General features: G+C 33.3%; 1 protein-coding gene across 24 annotated transcripts in view; it reads right to left on the reverse strand.

Moving 5' to 3' along the window:
• KHDRBS2 (KH RNA binding domain containing, signal transduction associated 2) overlaps positions 1-17,964 on the reverse strand; it is a 507,385-nt gene that overhangs the window by 258,929 nt on the left and 230,492 nt on the right. For 23 of the 24 annotated variants that reach the window (XR_004950415.1, XR_004950414.1, XR_004950413.1 and 20 more), the window contains exon 4: positions 12,456-12,602. The exons of the other annotated variant lie outside the window; for it this stretch is intronic. Coding sequence is in view for 5 of the 23 variants with exons in the window: in XM_036219037.1 (XP_036074930.1) it covers positions 12,456-12,602 (147 nt within the window). In the remaining 18 variants the exon portion in view is untranslated. The remainder of the gene's footprint in view (positions 1-12,455; positions 12,603-17,964) is intronic. 24 annotated transcript variants of the gene reach the window in all.

Here is a 17,964-nt window from a genome sequence, read left to right on the forward strand (position 1 = left end):
ATAAGAATGGGCAAAATCGCACCTGCCTTACCACTAAAGTTAATATTGGCTAATGCTTACTGAATGATAAGCCCAGAGTTGTCTATGTGACAAGAAATAGGCATATAGGATACTCTAACTATGGAGGATCCTAATGCTAATTATACAACCATTGCCCATGCAAGTGACTTGTTTAGTTCTCTCCAATAGAGTATGAGGGATCTTATAGAGTTGGGCCATCGTATTTTGACCATTTCCCTAATGAGGAGGCATTTGATCCATCCCGCTTTTGCTGCCTGACCTTGGGCAGTTGAGGTAACAGTGTTGGTCTTTAACATCCCCACTGGTAAAATGAAGGTTGGATTCCACCAGTGGTTTTTAAACTACCCTTTTTGGAACTCTATGGTTCTGAGTATTCTTTAGCAGATTGGCAAAGACTGAAGTATTTTCAAATATTTTCATCCCAACCATTAATATTTAAATTGCCTTGGAAACCTATTAATTGCTCTGAGCTTAAAAATTCCTTCCAGCTCTACAATTATATGAATGCATCTATATAGCTGTGGGGATAAAAACTTTAACATGGAAAAGGTTTTCTGGGAGAGGGGGCTGGATTTAATTTCAGATGTCAGCACCAAGAAAGAATATACCTGCCCATAAAAACTCTTGTAGTTAATAGGGCCGAAATTCATAATCAGAGCCTAGCAGCCAGTGTTTTACTGAGATCTGTCATGCACACTGCCTCTCAAGAAAAAGCTTCAGACTGAGCTGTCAAGCCTCCTTCACTGTGCTCCTACCATCTGAGCTGACCCTTACAAAGAAGCTCCTGGTATTGTATTTCAATTAATGAGACTGGTCCAATCAGACCTGAGGAGCCATATTCTCATTTATATCTTTAGTAACTGGTCAGAGTGGTTCCAGAATGACCAATCGGAACACATAATTCTGACCAATCAAGAGAGTACAATTTGAGCTGTTTCACTCAAATAAAGCTTCTCCCTTCATGGAACCCAAAATTGGGGACTTGGGTTGGCTTTAGATTTGTGGCAGCAACCTTTTGTTGACACAGGGTGGCAGGGTACCTAAATAAACAATGTTTAGAAACAAAAGTATCTTTGTTCATAGAGGCTAAGGTTGATGTTATCATTCTTATAGGTACAATCTGTATTTTGCGTATTTTGATTTGGACATCTAAGTTCTAAGGAGTTACTTTCCTTGTATGACATATTCATGTACTAAATAGCTAATCATTAATCCTAGTAATTCAGTGTACTTCTTTAAATAAAGACTATTTCTCACACAGTGGGTCTTTTATTCATTTCTTACACAGTAGGTCTATTTCACATTTAAAAGTTTATATGGAATAAGATAATGTTTCTACTTTGCATGAGGACTGGTTTTAGCTTAAACCTTATCCTATCCGTAGCTTGTCTATTTATGGGTTTAAGAAAGATAGTTATCTACCTTCTATATGTAGGAAGTCCTCCTTTCAATTTTAAAAGAATTCCACTCTGATCCTGATATTCATCCTTGCTTATGTGTTTTACTCAAATTTCTCTAATTTCTCATATAAGAAAAAGATTAGGACTAAGAAGGAAAAGGCAGAAAAAGATAAAATGTAACTTATTTTGGGGAGGCATGCTAATACCAGATGGTGTTTTCTATTTTTTCAAGGTTGGATGAAATTATTACGAGAACCTGTGTGCTCAAAATTTGTTTTGACATGAAAAAATACCAGTTGGAAAATGTAGATTCTTAGATGAATGATGTATTTAAAAAAAATAGTCTCTTAAAATTCTAAGATTCTATTATTCCTGTTATAATAGATAACCAACATTTCCATATTATAGCAGCCAAGCCTCAACATTATGAATTTCAGAATAGAGAAAAGAAGGTGAAGAAACAAAAGGCATAACGAGAAATAGTAGCAATCTAAAAGTAAACAGATTTTTAAGAATCTCAAAAGTTTACAATTAAAAAGAGCCAGTTTCAACAGTTATTCCATATTGATAACAAATACTAATTATGTAAATAAAAATACCATACATGATTATTTTCTATATATAGTTATAATATCATAGTCCTGTGTAATTGATTAATAAAAAATGGTACTATTACTACCATCAAATATCAATAATCCAACATTTCAATCCATGTTACTTGATTGGGTCATTTGGAGAAGATTCTTTTTAGCATGAATAAAGTGAAGCTTACTAGTTATAATGACTGCATATTTTCAGTTTGTTTAAAATACATTTTAAAACAATCTCATAATTCTATTCATTCACTTTCATAGGAATCTAAATACCTGTTCTTCTTAATTTATGTTAGAAGCAACAATACAAAAAAAATCCAGATATTCTTGATTTCTCATAGGTTAATTAAAAATTTGTATTTTTATACTCTGCATGTCAGGGTATACTCTCAAATACCAGATAAAAAACATAAAATAATTCATTAAATTATAATAATTTTTATCTCCTCCTCTCTTGTTTTGCTGAAAAAAATAAGAAATGGTACAAACAAATAAGGAAGGAGATTCTTAGTAGGAAGAATCTCGGCCTAACATCGGAATTTGAAGACTTTAAAAAAAAAAATCACGTGGTAATATCAGCTTCTTACAACAGTAAATTACTATTCTCTGGCAATTATTTATCATATGTATCTCTAAACAGAATTATAAACCCAAACATCTGATGATAAACACCAAATGGAAATAAGCAAAGGTGATATTTTCTAAGTTTTATTCAAATCTAGTTTATGTCACTTTTCAGTGGTACTATAATTAAAAAGAAATATATAACTGGATCAAATCCGAGACATTCCATTCTTCTTTTATTATCTAAAGTGGGAAAAAATACACTGTTGTGAGAAAACTATGGGCATTAAAGTCAGGTAGGCTTTGCTATCCCATGCTACTTACGCTGCTTATGTTGTTACACAATCTTGCTCAGCCTCAATTTCCTCATCAATACAATAAGCATTACACATCCTTCTTAGATTTGTGGTTTTAGCAAAAGGTAATGCCTATAAGTTACCAACCAGATGCCTAGCAGGTCACAGATTCTAAACAGCTGTCACTGTTCTTTCCCTAAAGAAAAATCTACAGGTAAAAGGTATACAAAGAGAGTAGAAATAAGCCATTAGTATTTTAATTTTTCTACTGAAAAAATACTAAAATGAATATTACCCTCAGTATTGGCTATTAATGGCAAACGGGAATTGTTTTTGACATATTTATCACTTATGTAAGTGCTCTGAATTCCAAAATAGGTTTATCATTATATTTCTACCATTAGAGAAAGGCTTTCATTACTATCTGTGCATATTACCTTGACAATGTCTATATAAAACATATAAAAACAAATGTGTAGTCTTTACAGAAGTAAATGTTCATACAAAATTATGCTTTTGATTATTTTGTTATTTTATTTTAAATATATAATTCCTGACTTATTAAAAAACAAAATACTCATCTTAAAAGTGTCATATGATATATAGAGTTTAAATTTAAAACCTCTGGTGCCTATAAAGTTACTTTGGGTGCTTTCTTCCACATACTAAATACAAAGAGAACTCATTAAACTAACTGTAGAAGACCTTAGTAATTCTGGAAAGATAGTGATAAAAATGCATCTCCTTTTCCTTTAACACACCAGTACATTCTGGGTGAAATAAAGGCTGGGTTTCTCAGAAGCTTACGTGCCCGGGAGGCCTGGAGTTCTCTGAGAGGCTCAGGTACAACTGACTGGTAAGGCCTATATTGCCTGTGGGCTGAGTGAGCACATGGAACCCAGTGTTGAAAAATCCCAGAGTAGAACTGGCAGTGTAGGTATTTGGAAAAGAGTATGGCTTGCAAACATCTATACTTTGTCTAAATAGAAAGTTATTGCAGACCCACTTGAGTATGCCTATTTTCCCTGGCCAGTGAGAAGCTAAGAAGGACTGAGCACTTAATTCTGGGAAGGTAAAAGGAGATAGGAGAACATGAAGTCAGTTTTTTCAAGTTTTCACCCAGTTTTTGGCGGCCTGCTAGGCTCTACAACCTTGGTCCATGTGGGGAAGACTGTTTTACTTTCTAACACTTTAGAGGATTGGTGTCTCTAATGGTGCCTATGAACAGACCTAAATTGAGATAAAAAGAAAGAAAGAGAAAGAAAAGAGGATCCAGAGAAAACAAGAATAGCCAGAAAACCTGCCAAGGGAAACAAAGCTGCTGGAGAAGACAGAAATAAACCTGAACAGAACAGGAGAAATACCTACGACAACACAGTTGTAGTAGTTTCTGAAAAAATAAAATAAAATGAAAACACAATATCTACATAATTTCAATTTAAACAATTCACTGCTAAATCATGAATCTGTGGCTTAGAAGACCTTGTAGAATCTATCTTTGGAACACATGAGCAAAACGCTAAGATGGAAATTGTTAGAAAAAGACAATTAAAGAAAAGGTCTAGGAGACCTGCTTATAAGTAATAGGAATTATAAAAAGAAAAAAAGAAAGAATAGAGAGAAAAGAAAATATACAAAGAATAGGAAGAGAACTTTCTTAAAAGGAAGACCAAATGCTGCCAATTTAGAGAGCTCACTGTTTTCCAGGCTGGGCTGATGAGGGCCGGCGGCGGGGAGTGGGAAGCCAAACTTGAGCATATCTCAGTGAAATTCTTGGAACTCCAAGGACAACGTACAATAAACTTACAAGCTCTCGAAGAGGAAGAACGAGTTTGGTACACAGTACAAAGCCCACTTGCAACACCGAAAGCAGGAAGATGGTAGGATAGCACTAAGAGACTACTGAAAAGGGCATCACTATGAGAACCCTGAAATCTCCCCAGAGGTTGGTCAGCTGAAAAGAAGAGAACAAGCCTAGCAATAATTTTGTTAGTCTGTCATTCGTATATGCCATCAGAGGTAAATACTGAAAATAAGCCTCAAACCAACCAAACTAACCTGATCCATTTTACTGCCCATCTTTCTTTAATTTCCTAGTACCTCCAACCCCGCCTGCCAAGACCATTCACAAGCTTCAGAAGCACTAGAAGCTAGAGGGTGGAGAAAATGGAAGGAGATAAATGAGCAGACCATGCCTCCTTCCCCCCTGCTACTCCCCAAAACATAAATTTGGGGAGGAGTGGAACTTTGAATTGAATTTGAAATTGAAATCATAAATTGGAACTAACTAGGCTTAAAACTTTATAGACTCTTACAGGAGAATGAGTGGAAATATCTGTGATTTGCTCATGCTGTTGGTAATGAATATTTTTAAAAAACTGTTGTATATGAATCCTTACATATACTATGTAGAGAGGCTGGGTGGGACAAATGAACGAACAAACAAACAAACAAACAAACAAAAGGATTAGAGATAAGATAGAAGATACATTTCTCACAGGAATAGGGATATCTAAGTTTCCTGGATGTCAAGTTTGAATACTACCTGGAGGAATCAATACATTTTCCTAGGTAGCTTGCTGGAAAAAAAAAAAAAAAAAAAAAAAAGCTTCGGAGTAGTAAAATGAGATCAGTGAATAAAGAAGGGCAATTCAAAATAACTTACATTGAATCTTATGTAGCTGCAAAATTAGTTGTTTAAAAACTTAGAACTAATTGCTAGAAGTTGAAGACATATTTCAGAAATACTATTTTATAAAAAATGTTTTAAAATGTGTTATTCTAAATTTTTCTTGTTGCATTAAAAAAAGTTTCAATATGAAACACTCTTTGACCATGGATCATCAACACCTTCAAGAAGTTAATCAAAATACTGTCGTCACTCCTTAGCCCCCTACACCCCTGTCCCACTTCTCTCTTTCACTCTCTGTCTCAACGAATGACTTACCCTTATCTGTATGGTGGTGGTTTTTGTCAGGAATAGGGTTTTCTTGGCTCTAGAAATAATACTTTCTGTTTGATATATGTTGTCTGGTCTATCATCACTATTGTTCATATTATACTTATCCAATTTGGTCTCTCATTCCATTCTCTCTCAAATATTTCTCCATAATATTTATCTTTTAAATATTAAAAATAGTTTTTGGTTCTTAAATTCTACAAGGGCAGTAGCTAATGTAACACAAATTCCTAGACTCATGACTGGTGCATATTTGATGATTAGAAATACTTGTAGAATTGAATTTAAGCAAACTTTTTGCCTTGCATTAATTAGTATTATTTATTTTACTGACTTAAATTATTTATTCGGTTAAAAATTATACACTTAACAGATTGATTATTGAGTTACTTTTTTGTCTTGATTCCTTATTGTACCAAATTCTTCAATAATCATGAATCTTTTTGAGTTACTTCCATGTATAAAAGTATTTGCAAGTCAGTGTTGGCATATGTTTATTATGTACAAGTGCAGGATTAGCATTCGGTAAATGTTTTGAATAAAATATAACATTTCTATTTAATTCTCTAAGATTTTCCTTATGCCAGCATCCAATAGAGTTAAGAGGTAAGATAATTGCCTTGGAGATCAAAGCTGTATCCTTAGAAACCACAGATTTTTAACAACACAGATAATTTTTTTAGGAATGCTGCTAAATCTTCATGTTAATGACTACATATGGAATTGCAAAAGCAGTCCTTTTGATTATAATGTCAGTTAATGGGGAAGAAGTAACTCATCAAGATGAAATCAAGGTGCTGATAGACACAGGAGAATGATACTGGCATCCAGAAAGCAATAAAAGCTCATGAAAAGAATGGCCTTGGAGGATTCAGAACCCTGGCATCAAATGAGAGCATAGATAATTAGTGATAAATAGTTTCTTAAGATAGAAAGCAGATGATCACATCCTGGCCCTAAACTCATAAAGTGAACATTTGATTATCTGTATTAGTGAAGAGTAAAAAGACACTTGTATTAGAGTGTGTAGAAAAATCACACTCAAATACTTATCCACTGCTTCTTTGAACTGTCTTCCAGATTACGTCAATTAGCAATGCTAAAGTGGCCTTGATTTTATAATAATAATAACATATTATCATATTATAATTAATTATGTAATAATTAGTTCTGCTCTAAAAGTCAGTAATAATTTTAATATTTTTTTTTTCTGTTATAGGCCTGTATTATCTATTATAACTAATTGAGTAAGAAGAAATAGTCAATGTTAGTTACTATAAATTTCTGCAAGTACAATCAGAATATATGAGCATACTGCTGTAGCAATACAGGAGACATTTCTGAGCAAGTAATAGTTAGATAAATACATGTGGCTTTGTGCTTAGTGCTATTAGCTACCACACTATCAGAATATGGCTAATTATGGGAAAGAAAAGGCAATTACCTGGTTTTGAAGACAGCAATCCGAGGAAACTCTTGACAGCTATTTAATAACAACCACAACAATGAAGGAAAGATATCCAGGTTATAAATCCTGTTTTCTCCTCTGCATTGAACTTTAGTTTTTACTCTGCTACTGATCATTCTCTTGGCTATAGGAAGTTGTTGTTATATATGTTGAACTCCTGCCATCAGCCAAGGAAAAATGTATCACCATTCCCCACCCTGTGAGCCTTGCCATTTATCAATGCTGTTTTTGCTAGCTGGTGGGTTTTTATTAAATACATTGTTTTCCCTACATATTCACCTACATGAAAGACTCTGACTAAATATTCACTCCTTATCAAATTATAGTATGAATTTCAGAGATATATGTTTTTAATCTTCCAAAACTTTACAAAAAAAATTTTCAGCGTATGAAAAGTCCAAGTCTTCTTACATCTCCTAGGCTGAAATATGCTGCTTTTCTTTTCTAATTTCCTTATATCTACTTGCTTTCCTGTATGATTTCTATTAGCAATCAGTGTAATTTCCCCATTTCAGAGCTAGGATTATAGCCTTTGAAGAATGAATGGCAAGAATGTCCTCTATTTGCTTCTACCCTAAAAAGAAAAATGGTTTTACTTTTCCTCTACAGTCACAACTCTTGGTAGGTTTTCTATATAGGTTTCCAATATTTCAAACTTGAAATGATATAATATGCCCTAATTGCCCCATTTCAAGAATCACGGCTGTCACCAAGACATACAGCCAGTCTAACACTGAAAGAAATAAACAACCTGCAATGATGCTTTCTTTCTTCTGTCTTGAACTGACTTAAAGTCTTTTATGTGAGACTGATGAGACTAACAACACACACACACACCAGAAATAAAAAACTTTACATAGGTATAAAGTTATATATATATGTATGTATGTGTGTGTGTGTATGTGTATGTGTGTATGCATGTGTGTGTGTGTGTATATAGGTGTTACTATAGAAGGCACAAAAAATGCTTCAAACAGTATGTTTTACTTTTTGTTATTCAGAAGGAACAAAACATGGGTTGTTGCAAATGTTTCTCTGGACATATATCATGTGTATTCCTTTTCTTTAAATGATACGGACCTCTAGTGATGATAATTAGAGGCTTAACTCTGGCATGACAAATATTTTTCAAGTTATGTTAACTTGTAATATTATAGTGTTGTGTAGCATATTGTACTGGGAAAGATCTGAGGCCTTGACAGGTCCTGGTAGAAATGAAGGCTGTGATCTCTTAATTCTGTCAACAACTAAATCTGTGACCTAAATCTAATCTATTTTTATAGAAACCTCTCTTTTCATCTTTTTTGATGAAAGTATGTATAAACTCACATTTAATGAGCAGAATTTTGCGGAACACTTCATGAGTTCTAATCATGAGACTACAACATATTATGTTTCAATCATGAATTAATTATTAGGCATTGGTAAAATTTACTAATTCATTTCATTGAAAGTGAGAGTCATGGATTTAAGAAAATAAAATACAGTGTTATTATTTTTAAATTAATCGCTGACTAGGGTTGGAAAAAGGGAAGGTATATTCTGGGATACCAGAGGCCTCATTCATAAATGTCATCCTCCACCACTTTGCAAGGCATAACCTGCACGGCCTAGTGGGCAGTCCTAGTGCCTGAACTATAAAAGAAAGGAGCATTACAAAATATAACAATAAATTTGTTTATCCCTTGACATCTCATAAAGGGGAAGAGAAGATTAACATTATTGAAACATATATTAATTTAATATTTTATGTCCCTTTTGTCATTTTTTCAAATAATTTAATACTCCTAATCCATAAGACAAATTAGCAAATATAAGAAAAACTTTAATATAGCATCTGCTCAAAGCAGTAGAGATTTAAAATTAGCAAGGTTCAATTTTGACGTTTTATTGACCTACCACTCTACTTGTTTTGATTAACTATAGTGACTGAATGGGGACCAGCAAGCAGAAATTTTCCCGGGCAATAATAATTTTTTTGTCTTTAACAAGTCATTTAAAGTACTGAAACTGTGTTATTTTCCAACATCTTTCAGCATCCAGACATTGTGTGAAGAGTTGTATGTTCCAGAGTTGGCAGTTTTAGATGATTATAGCCTCTGGACTATAGGCAAGCTGTGTAAATATTGGATGGCAAACAGGAAGAGGAAGAAGGTAAAAGTTCTAACCATGAAAAGACACTCCATTTTGTAGAGAAATTAGATACCAGTAGAATTCCAGATTCTTCTTTTACATTAGCTTTCTATGTTATTCTAGCCTGCTTCTTACTGGCTATTATTCTTCACCTATGATGCTCATAAATGTTAATGTCCAGATGTATTAACATTTTTCTGGACTTAAACATCAAATGTCAAAAGCAACCTGGATCACCAAGTGATTTCATGTAATAAAGAATTGGCAGTTAATTTATCCCCTTGCAGTTGTAGTGACAGATGCCATCCTTTGCTCGGTGCTGAGGCAAAGTGAGGCAAATGAAAAAACATTTGTCAAGTAGAAGGACTTTCAATGATTGTAAAATTTGCTAAGAAAACATAGACAGATATCAGAATAGTTATTTATTTTATAAAAGCTTATTTATTCAATCATTTATCCACTCATAAAAATATATGTATTAAGTGTTTTCTATGTGCCTGGGAGAGTTCAAAATGGGAGGATAAAACAGTGAAACTAGATGATAATCTCTGCCCTCATGACATTTATATTTTAGCAGGGAAAACAATGATAAACAAAAATACACACACACACACACACACACACACATATACGCACACATAGATATGAAGGTGATAAGAGATAAGAAAAAAATTTTTTTTAAAGTGAAGAGAGCTAGGGCATAACAGACAATGACTGCAATGTTAAATCATGTAGCCGGTGATACTGTGAACAAAATATAATTGAACCGTACAAATGTACAGAGGCTATTTTAGACTGTGTGGTCAGGGAAGAATTTCCTTCAGTGTTTACATCTGAACCAAGACCTGAATGACAAGGAGATAGCCTTGTCAATATTTTGGAGAAAAATCTTCAAAGGCCCTTAGCGTGGGAGTATTAGAGTACTGGGAGCCTAGAGTATTGGATGAACAGAAGCCAGCATGTCTGGAGCATAATAAACGATCAATTGGACAGGCAGAGATAAATTTCCAGAGAAAGGAAGAAACAGGTAACACTGGCCAAGAATAAGATTTTCAGTCTTCATCTGGATCTGTATGTACAGTGGTACACTATTCCCTGAACCTGACCCAGACAGCTATTCTACCCTTCTTCATCACTCCTGGCACCCATTTGTCAGCCATTCTATTAGTCAAAATATCAAATGAATATTCATTATGAGAAGCACGATGCTAAATAATGGGACTATAAGAGAGACACTGCTAGCCCTGTCCCCATAGAGTATATATTTCAGTGGAGAAGAAATAAATGAAATGATCACAAGTATCATGAGGCCTAAAAAATAAGGTGTATTCGTGGCGTTTATAATAAAATAGGGTTAACCTAACCTACAGCCTAGGTCCAATATATATGTAGAAATAAAATAGTATTTCATCCTACATATTTCACCTCAAGAAGTCATTTCAAGACTCCATCTACTATAACAATAAAATAGATAAAATACAACCATTTATATATTTTTTATAATTTTCTATGTCCTTTCATGTGTATATGCCATTTAATATTCACAATAACCATGACAGAGGTCAGTTAATTATAATTACTTTCTTTTTAAAGCTGAATAAGCTAAGAATTTAAATGACTCATTTACTGTTATGAAATGAGTTTGTAATGTAGATAGTCCTGATCTTTTTTATATTTCCTACATTCAGAGGTCTGGTGTGAGCTAAATATAGTAAAACCATTTACCCAATAGCACTAGATTTGTAGTTCAGCAGCAAAAATAAGAGACAACATACATCTTCATTTTTAATGTGGGATCTATTAGGTAGGTGTTCAGATAAATACCAGATAATAAATAATGTAGAAATTCAGTGTGCAAATGAAATTAGGGAATAACCTGAGTGGTATGGGATTATTTTATAATCTTGTCTTGACAGAAAATTTAAACTGGTCACATAAATAGATTATATGGTTAGATTTTGATACCTTTACATTTTGAAATTGTTTTATTCTTTTCCATTCTCTAAATCACTGTCATTCTATGATTCATCAACTATTCCTCTGAGTTTATTGATTAGATTAGAAATCTACTGTGTTCTTTGTTGCACAGATTAATTTTAGCGCTCTCTCTCAATCTCTCTCTCTCTCTCTCTCTCTCTCTCTCTCTCTCTCTCTCTCTCTCACACACACACACACACACACACACACACACAGAATTCTACCCAGGTATTCCAGAAAACCTTCCTCGTCATTCTCTTGTGATTATCTTATTTCCAGCTCTAAGCCTGATGCCAAGATTTCTATTTAAAGGACCTGTTCATAGATTGCTAAATTGTCACCCATTTGGAAAGCTTCATTTGTTTACTTTTCTTTGATTTCTTAAAAAATCAGTAGATTATTCCATTCAGTATGCAACCCTGAATTTGCTGCCTTACTAACCGAATATCCTTTTCTGTTCTCACATAGTTCAATGAACTTATTTTTCTCAAGTTTTGCTTGATGTTTTAACAATGTCTGTCTCTATTAATATTGATTATTTTACATTATGTTTTATTATAATGAGCCAGCACCTTGCATAATATCACATAAAAATATATTTGGCATTTTCAAATATCATTCTTTCTGCAAATATTACATATCTAATGTCCTTCCCTTCTACCTGCAAATACTTTATTTATTAATTAAAAATTGCCAGAAATATGTCATTTACCAATAATTAAGACACGAAAACAAAGTATATAACTTTAATTATATTTCTGTATTTATGTGTTAATTATCATATTCTTCATGGTTAAGAATCAGTGCATGGATGTAATGTACTGAAGACAAATACAGTCAGTCATCAAACCATTACTATGGGGTGACAGGCTAAGTCCTGTGCTAAGTGTTTTTGCATTCTATTTTGCTTTATGTTCACATCGACTCTGAATAGTTAGTCTGCAAAATGAGTTTTCTTCTAAAAAGTAAGTGAATAATATCAAAGGCATATTTTAAAATAGAAACTGATGAGAAATTTCTTTGTAAAAAATGAAAAACACTTACAGGAACTAGGAATTTTTTAATCTCTTCCAGTGCATGACTCATACGTGAATAAGCTTCCCCAGGTGGAGCAAACACTTCAATTAATACATGAAGTTCATCACTCAAGTGGGCATATTTGGCTTCCCCACTCTTCCTTAGTTCTTCTTCCTGTGAAAGAGGTTATTTTTAGTAATAAAAATCCACTCATTTTGCACTGATTTAACTTTTACTGAGAATATGACAAAAGGGTATAATCTAAGCAAATTTTCCATAAGTAGAAACTCTTTCAGAAATAAGAATGAAGCAAGCCATTTTAAAAATTTAAAATCATTTTTGAGTGAATAATTTTTTAAAAACTAGCATAATTATCAGCTGTGCAGATTTTAATCAGCTAAATCTGAATTCCACTCCGTGGAAAATTGAAAGAAAATCAGGACAGCAAAATACTTCTTTTCAAGGATATATACCAAAGGTTTCATATATCATTTCTACTTGCATCTCTTTGGCAGGAGTATAGTCACATGATGACCCCGGATGCAATGGAGGCTAAATGTCATCTCAGACTGAGCAGCCATACAGACTATCTAAAATGTGAGGGCTTCATTTATGACAGGAAAATTGAGAATGGATACTGGGTGACAATGAGCTGTCTCTGTCATTCAGTCATCATTCAGGGCTAGTTAAAATGATACTTGACTATTAAATAGTGCTAAATGGCTGGCCAAATTTTATTTTCAAAAACAGTGTTATACCCCCAGTTGGAGTGGTAACATAAAGCTCTAAGTTTCATCTGAATGTAAGCATCACAGGCATACTGAATTGCAGAAGTATCTGGACACCAGTAAGAATATTTATAGTAATTTAATATAATCTCTTGAGGTATTTCTTACCAAAGAATCCCAAATGTATTTTGGGAAAATGTCTATTTTTACACCAAATGCATTATCTAATAAGTTGATTATGAATGGATTAGTAGTGGTTCCATGTTTCTGCCCAATTATCTTTTGTGTGTTTTATAACAAAGATCATGGTACCCTGGGAGGCTATGCTAGACAGAACAAGGAATATAGTGGCAAGAAGAGTAAAGAAAAAGATTAAGAAAATTACAAATGCTAGATAATCTTGTATATAAGCTGAGAATGTATAGTTCCAAAGTTAACTCTACAGAAGATTAAATCTACATCTAATAAAAGCGTTCAAAAGGGCACAAGGATTAATCAAAAGAATGTAAGATGCACGTACTAAAGGTGAATCTACTTGATGGTATTCAAAATTCTGTTTAAAAGAGTGTACACTCAGTTGATATTATTTAATATCCCATTAAAAAAGGCACATTTATTCCATTGAGGTTATTTACTATAACCACTGACCTTCAGAAAATGATTTGTGGTTTTCAGCTATTACAGAACAATCACGAGTTAATTATTTTAAGTTAAATTATTAGCTGCTAAACATAAATCCTACCACAGTCATTAGGAAATATCAAATCTAATTTTATATATGTTAAGGTAAAATATAAGTAAAACATACCAGTTTTTATTAGTTATTTTATAGAGAAGGGAATGACACCACTAGAGTCTAAAATATAAGTAAAACATATCAGTTTTTATGAGTTATTTTATAGAGAATGGAAAGCACTACATAGATTCTAATTGGAAATGCTCTCATGCATTTAATTACTAAAAGGATTTTAAGGAAACTTTTTCGTAGGAATTATCATTTGCATTTTACCTTCTTATAAAAGACTTGGTAACAATTTGACAATTAAAAAGTTTTTCTCTTCATTCAAAAAAGCATTTTTATTGAAGAAAAATCCCAAGAAGTACAAACATTTTATTAAAAATCCACAACTACATAATTCAAGATATATTTTTACCATTTTCAGTGTATATTCTTCAAGCCTTTTTTTTCAATGATAATAGTAATAGAAGTCCTAATTTTGATACTGCTTCTTAGGTTACAGGCATACAAAGTACTTTCCATGGATTATCTAATTTTATCTGCCTAACTATACCCTTATGCTAGATAATGTTACTTCCTTCATTTTATTGTTGAGGAGACTATGGAACACAGAGAGAAACTTGTCCAGAGTTACACAGACTATGAATGATGGAGTTGGATTAGAATCCATGTAATCTAATACCAAAGGTCAAGTTTTTAATCACTTTAGGTGTGTGGCTGATACGAGTTCATATGTATAAGTAAACATTTTATACATTTAGATTTCCCCATGGATATCTCTAATTTCTGGAAGACCTTGGCCAGTGGTCTCTCAGTAATTTCCTGCTATCCAGACCCATGTGGCCCTGTGCTCAGCAGGTTACTGGTCCTTATACATCAAGCACATCTGCCATGAATTTTCTTTCCCTTCTCCTAAAAGCTTCTGATTTAGCAGCTTTGTGCCCATCAGTGCTGGGCGAAATTACTGTTTTCAAGGTTCTCACATATCTTCTCTATAAAGAGCTTTATGAAGGGCTTACCTAAAAATGCTAGTGATTTCATATTACACTGTTTATCCCTAACTCTGTGTTTGCAACCATCAGTTCCAAACAAGTAATTCACCCAAAATTTTCAAGGTCGAGCTCAGATTAGTTTGCACAATTTCTCATGGATAGTTATGTTGTATTTCTAAGACAATCGGCTTCATGAAGGGTCTTTCTTTATTTCCCTGCACAGTGGTCTAATAGTAGGGGGAGATGGTTAGGACCCTCCATGCTCTGATTCTATTTCGGGGTAGGGATTCAAGTCATCTCACAACTGGGTATTTCATCTTAGTTCAAATGATTCAAAGCACATTGCCCAAAATAAGACATAGGATCAGATGTCCCCTTGTGTTCTGGTACTGAGTCCAGCCAGTTGGTCCCCGCATCTGCCAAACGCCAATTATAATATGAAACTCAACATTTCTTAAAATACTCTACAAATTCTACTCTCAAAATCACTTGTGGGTGACATAGACTTCCTTTAAAATATCAGAGGGGCACAAATCAAAGAGGTTGCATTGGTAATCACATTACAGAACAGTTCAAAAATCATCATTCTCATGTCCCAAGCCCTTCTCCGCTTCAATATACAATTTTAATTTTTGTCTTGTCTCTAAATTTTAAATTACTGTCTCTTCCCACCTGAAATTTCCTAGAGAATTTAAAATTATTTTCACCTCTATTAAACAGAGTAAATTAGTTATTGAGTGCTAATTCCCAAGCTTATACGTCCAGTTTATTATAGAGCTTAGTGAAATAAAAGGGACACCAGTTAATTGACCCTATCCTTAGAAGTCACAGTTTGGAATTGCACACACATATATACACGGTGCTCTTTAAATTGGGAATCTAGTGAACAAAATGTTTCCATCTGGTCAAATTAAAAAAGAGTAGTCACCTGCTCTGGGCATTTTTTTTTTTTTTTTACAATATGTTATAAGTTGTTCATATTATGATATAGACCATATATTTCTCCTTTGCGATTTTTCAGATTTTGGTATTTTGTCCTTCAAAAGTCTCCTGAAGGGGATCCCATAACTGATACCACTAGCAGAGAGAACACCTGAGTAACTGAGTTGATACCCTATTCATCACTTTTTAAACACTTACATGTTCATCTAGATTTATACATAATATGTTGTCATATACATGTAATGTTGTCTTTCTTAAATATTTAATTGTAGTAGACTTTACTCTTATCTATTTAACTTACTCAAAGTTATTAACCACAGACTAATTCTTCAAAAAAATATGTACACTAATCTAAGATAACCTAACTGCTTGAGCTCCCACTACCTACAATTTACAAATAAGGAGTCAGTGGTATTTGTTCTCAAAATTATTTATATCTGTTGTATCTGTTGGTATTGTATTTTACTGCATTTTTATAATTCTCATTTCAATTTTTTTTTAAATTGTCAAAAGTCTTCCATACCACAAACACGTAGGCTGAGATTTTACTATATCATAAATTGCTCCTGTAATTAAATTAACTCCTTCATTTTTTCCCACAATACTTTGTTAGTAGATCAATTGCAGCATTATCTTTCTATTTCATAATTTATCTTTACACATGTCTGTTTCATCATTTTCTCATTTTCCCAAATTATTCTGCATATACAAATGTATCTGATAGGACATGGGGAAGGTACTCAAAAAATTCTTTTTGAATGAATTACTTAATGATGAAAATTATGCTGCATTTTTCCCCTATCATCAAGCCATATTTTCACTCTACTGATCATGCTAAGACTTTATTTAAATGCTCAAACATTAATTGTCCTAAGACAAATGGAATGGAATGAATTATACCCACTAACATGAATTTCTCTTTAGCTTAGGAAAACTGTCTCCAATTATTAATAATTGGACATGTCTCCTGTTAAATGAATAACAATGTATACATTGCATATATGCAAATTTAGTGATAATTTATTTTATAATTAAATAATTATGCAACTGCAGTTTGTACCATAGCAAGTATTTGTTCTCTGGTTATAAATATGGAGTCTGTATAAGTAAAACAGAAACTACTAACCCCAAAGAGTACGATGGTGCTGCTCATAAATGTGTTACAACAAATAACCTTTTTGACAACGGCCCCTCCGATCTAGTCCCTCCTATGGTTTGTTACCTTATTAGATAAGGATTGGGAATTGCATTAGTTTTTATTTATTAGGCTATCAATTTCAGCAAAATCTATGGCTGTGTAAATACAGTGCTTACTCTTTGCACCCAAGAATCAACCTTAGCAAGCTTTTGAGTAGAGTCCAGAGAAAAGATCCTAATGACTGAAAACTTTATAATAATATTTTAGTAACAACTGTCACCATCTTAAAGATCGAAAAAAAAAATTTGTATTACTCCGTAAGTATAGAAACAAATATTTCAAAAATCCTACAAATAAAAACCAACCTGTGCTTTCCTGGAAGCTCTCATATATGGCTGTGAGTCCAGGAAAGCATCCTAGACCAGGACTTAGAAAGTGTCAAATGTAATGGCTCTTCTGGTCATGGCTCCACTACTAGGTATCAACTTTAGAAGATATTTTGCTCATGTGGCCCTCAGTTTATTCATATACAAAATGAGAGGTTACTAGAGAGGTAATTTTCAAATGGTGATGTACAGAGGCCAAGAGAATTCCAGAAGGGTGAATCACTTTAGCGTAAAATGAGGATTCTTCCCCACCTCACTCAACCATATCAGCTCAATTTAGGCCTGTTTATGTATAAAAATATCAGGTAAAAAGATACTGTTCCACAAGCTCACTAAACTAAAAGCAATAGACAGCAGTAGACATGATGACGTCTAAGGTCTCTCACAGCTTCAAAATTCTGTTACTCACCATGTGACTTTTCTTCGAAGGCATCCTCATCCTGCTACTTAGAACTTTAGTATTAGAAAATGCTACCTTCCAAATGGAGTGTATTTTAAGATACTGAGAAAAATCAAAATTCAAAATGGCAATTATTCGTGTTAATCTTTGAATAACTACAATTAGACTGTACTGCATATCTTACATACATTATATCATTTAATCTTCAAAT

The sequence above is a fragment of the Rousettus aegyptiacus genome, unplaced genomic scaffold, assembly GCF_014176215.1.
Source record: "Rousettus aegyptiacus isolate mRouAeg1 unplaced genomic scaffold, mRouAeg1.p scaffold_m13_p_1, whole genome shotgun sequence".
Taxonomy (NCBI): Eukaryota; Metazoa; Chordata; class Mammalia; order Chiroptera; family Pteropodidae; genus Rousettus; species Rousettus aegyptiacus.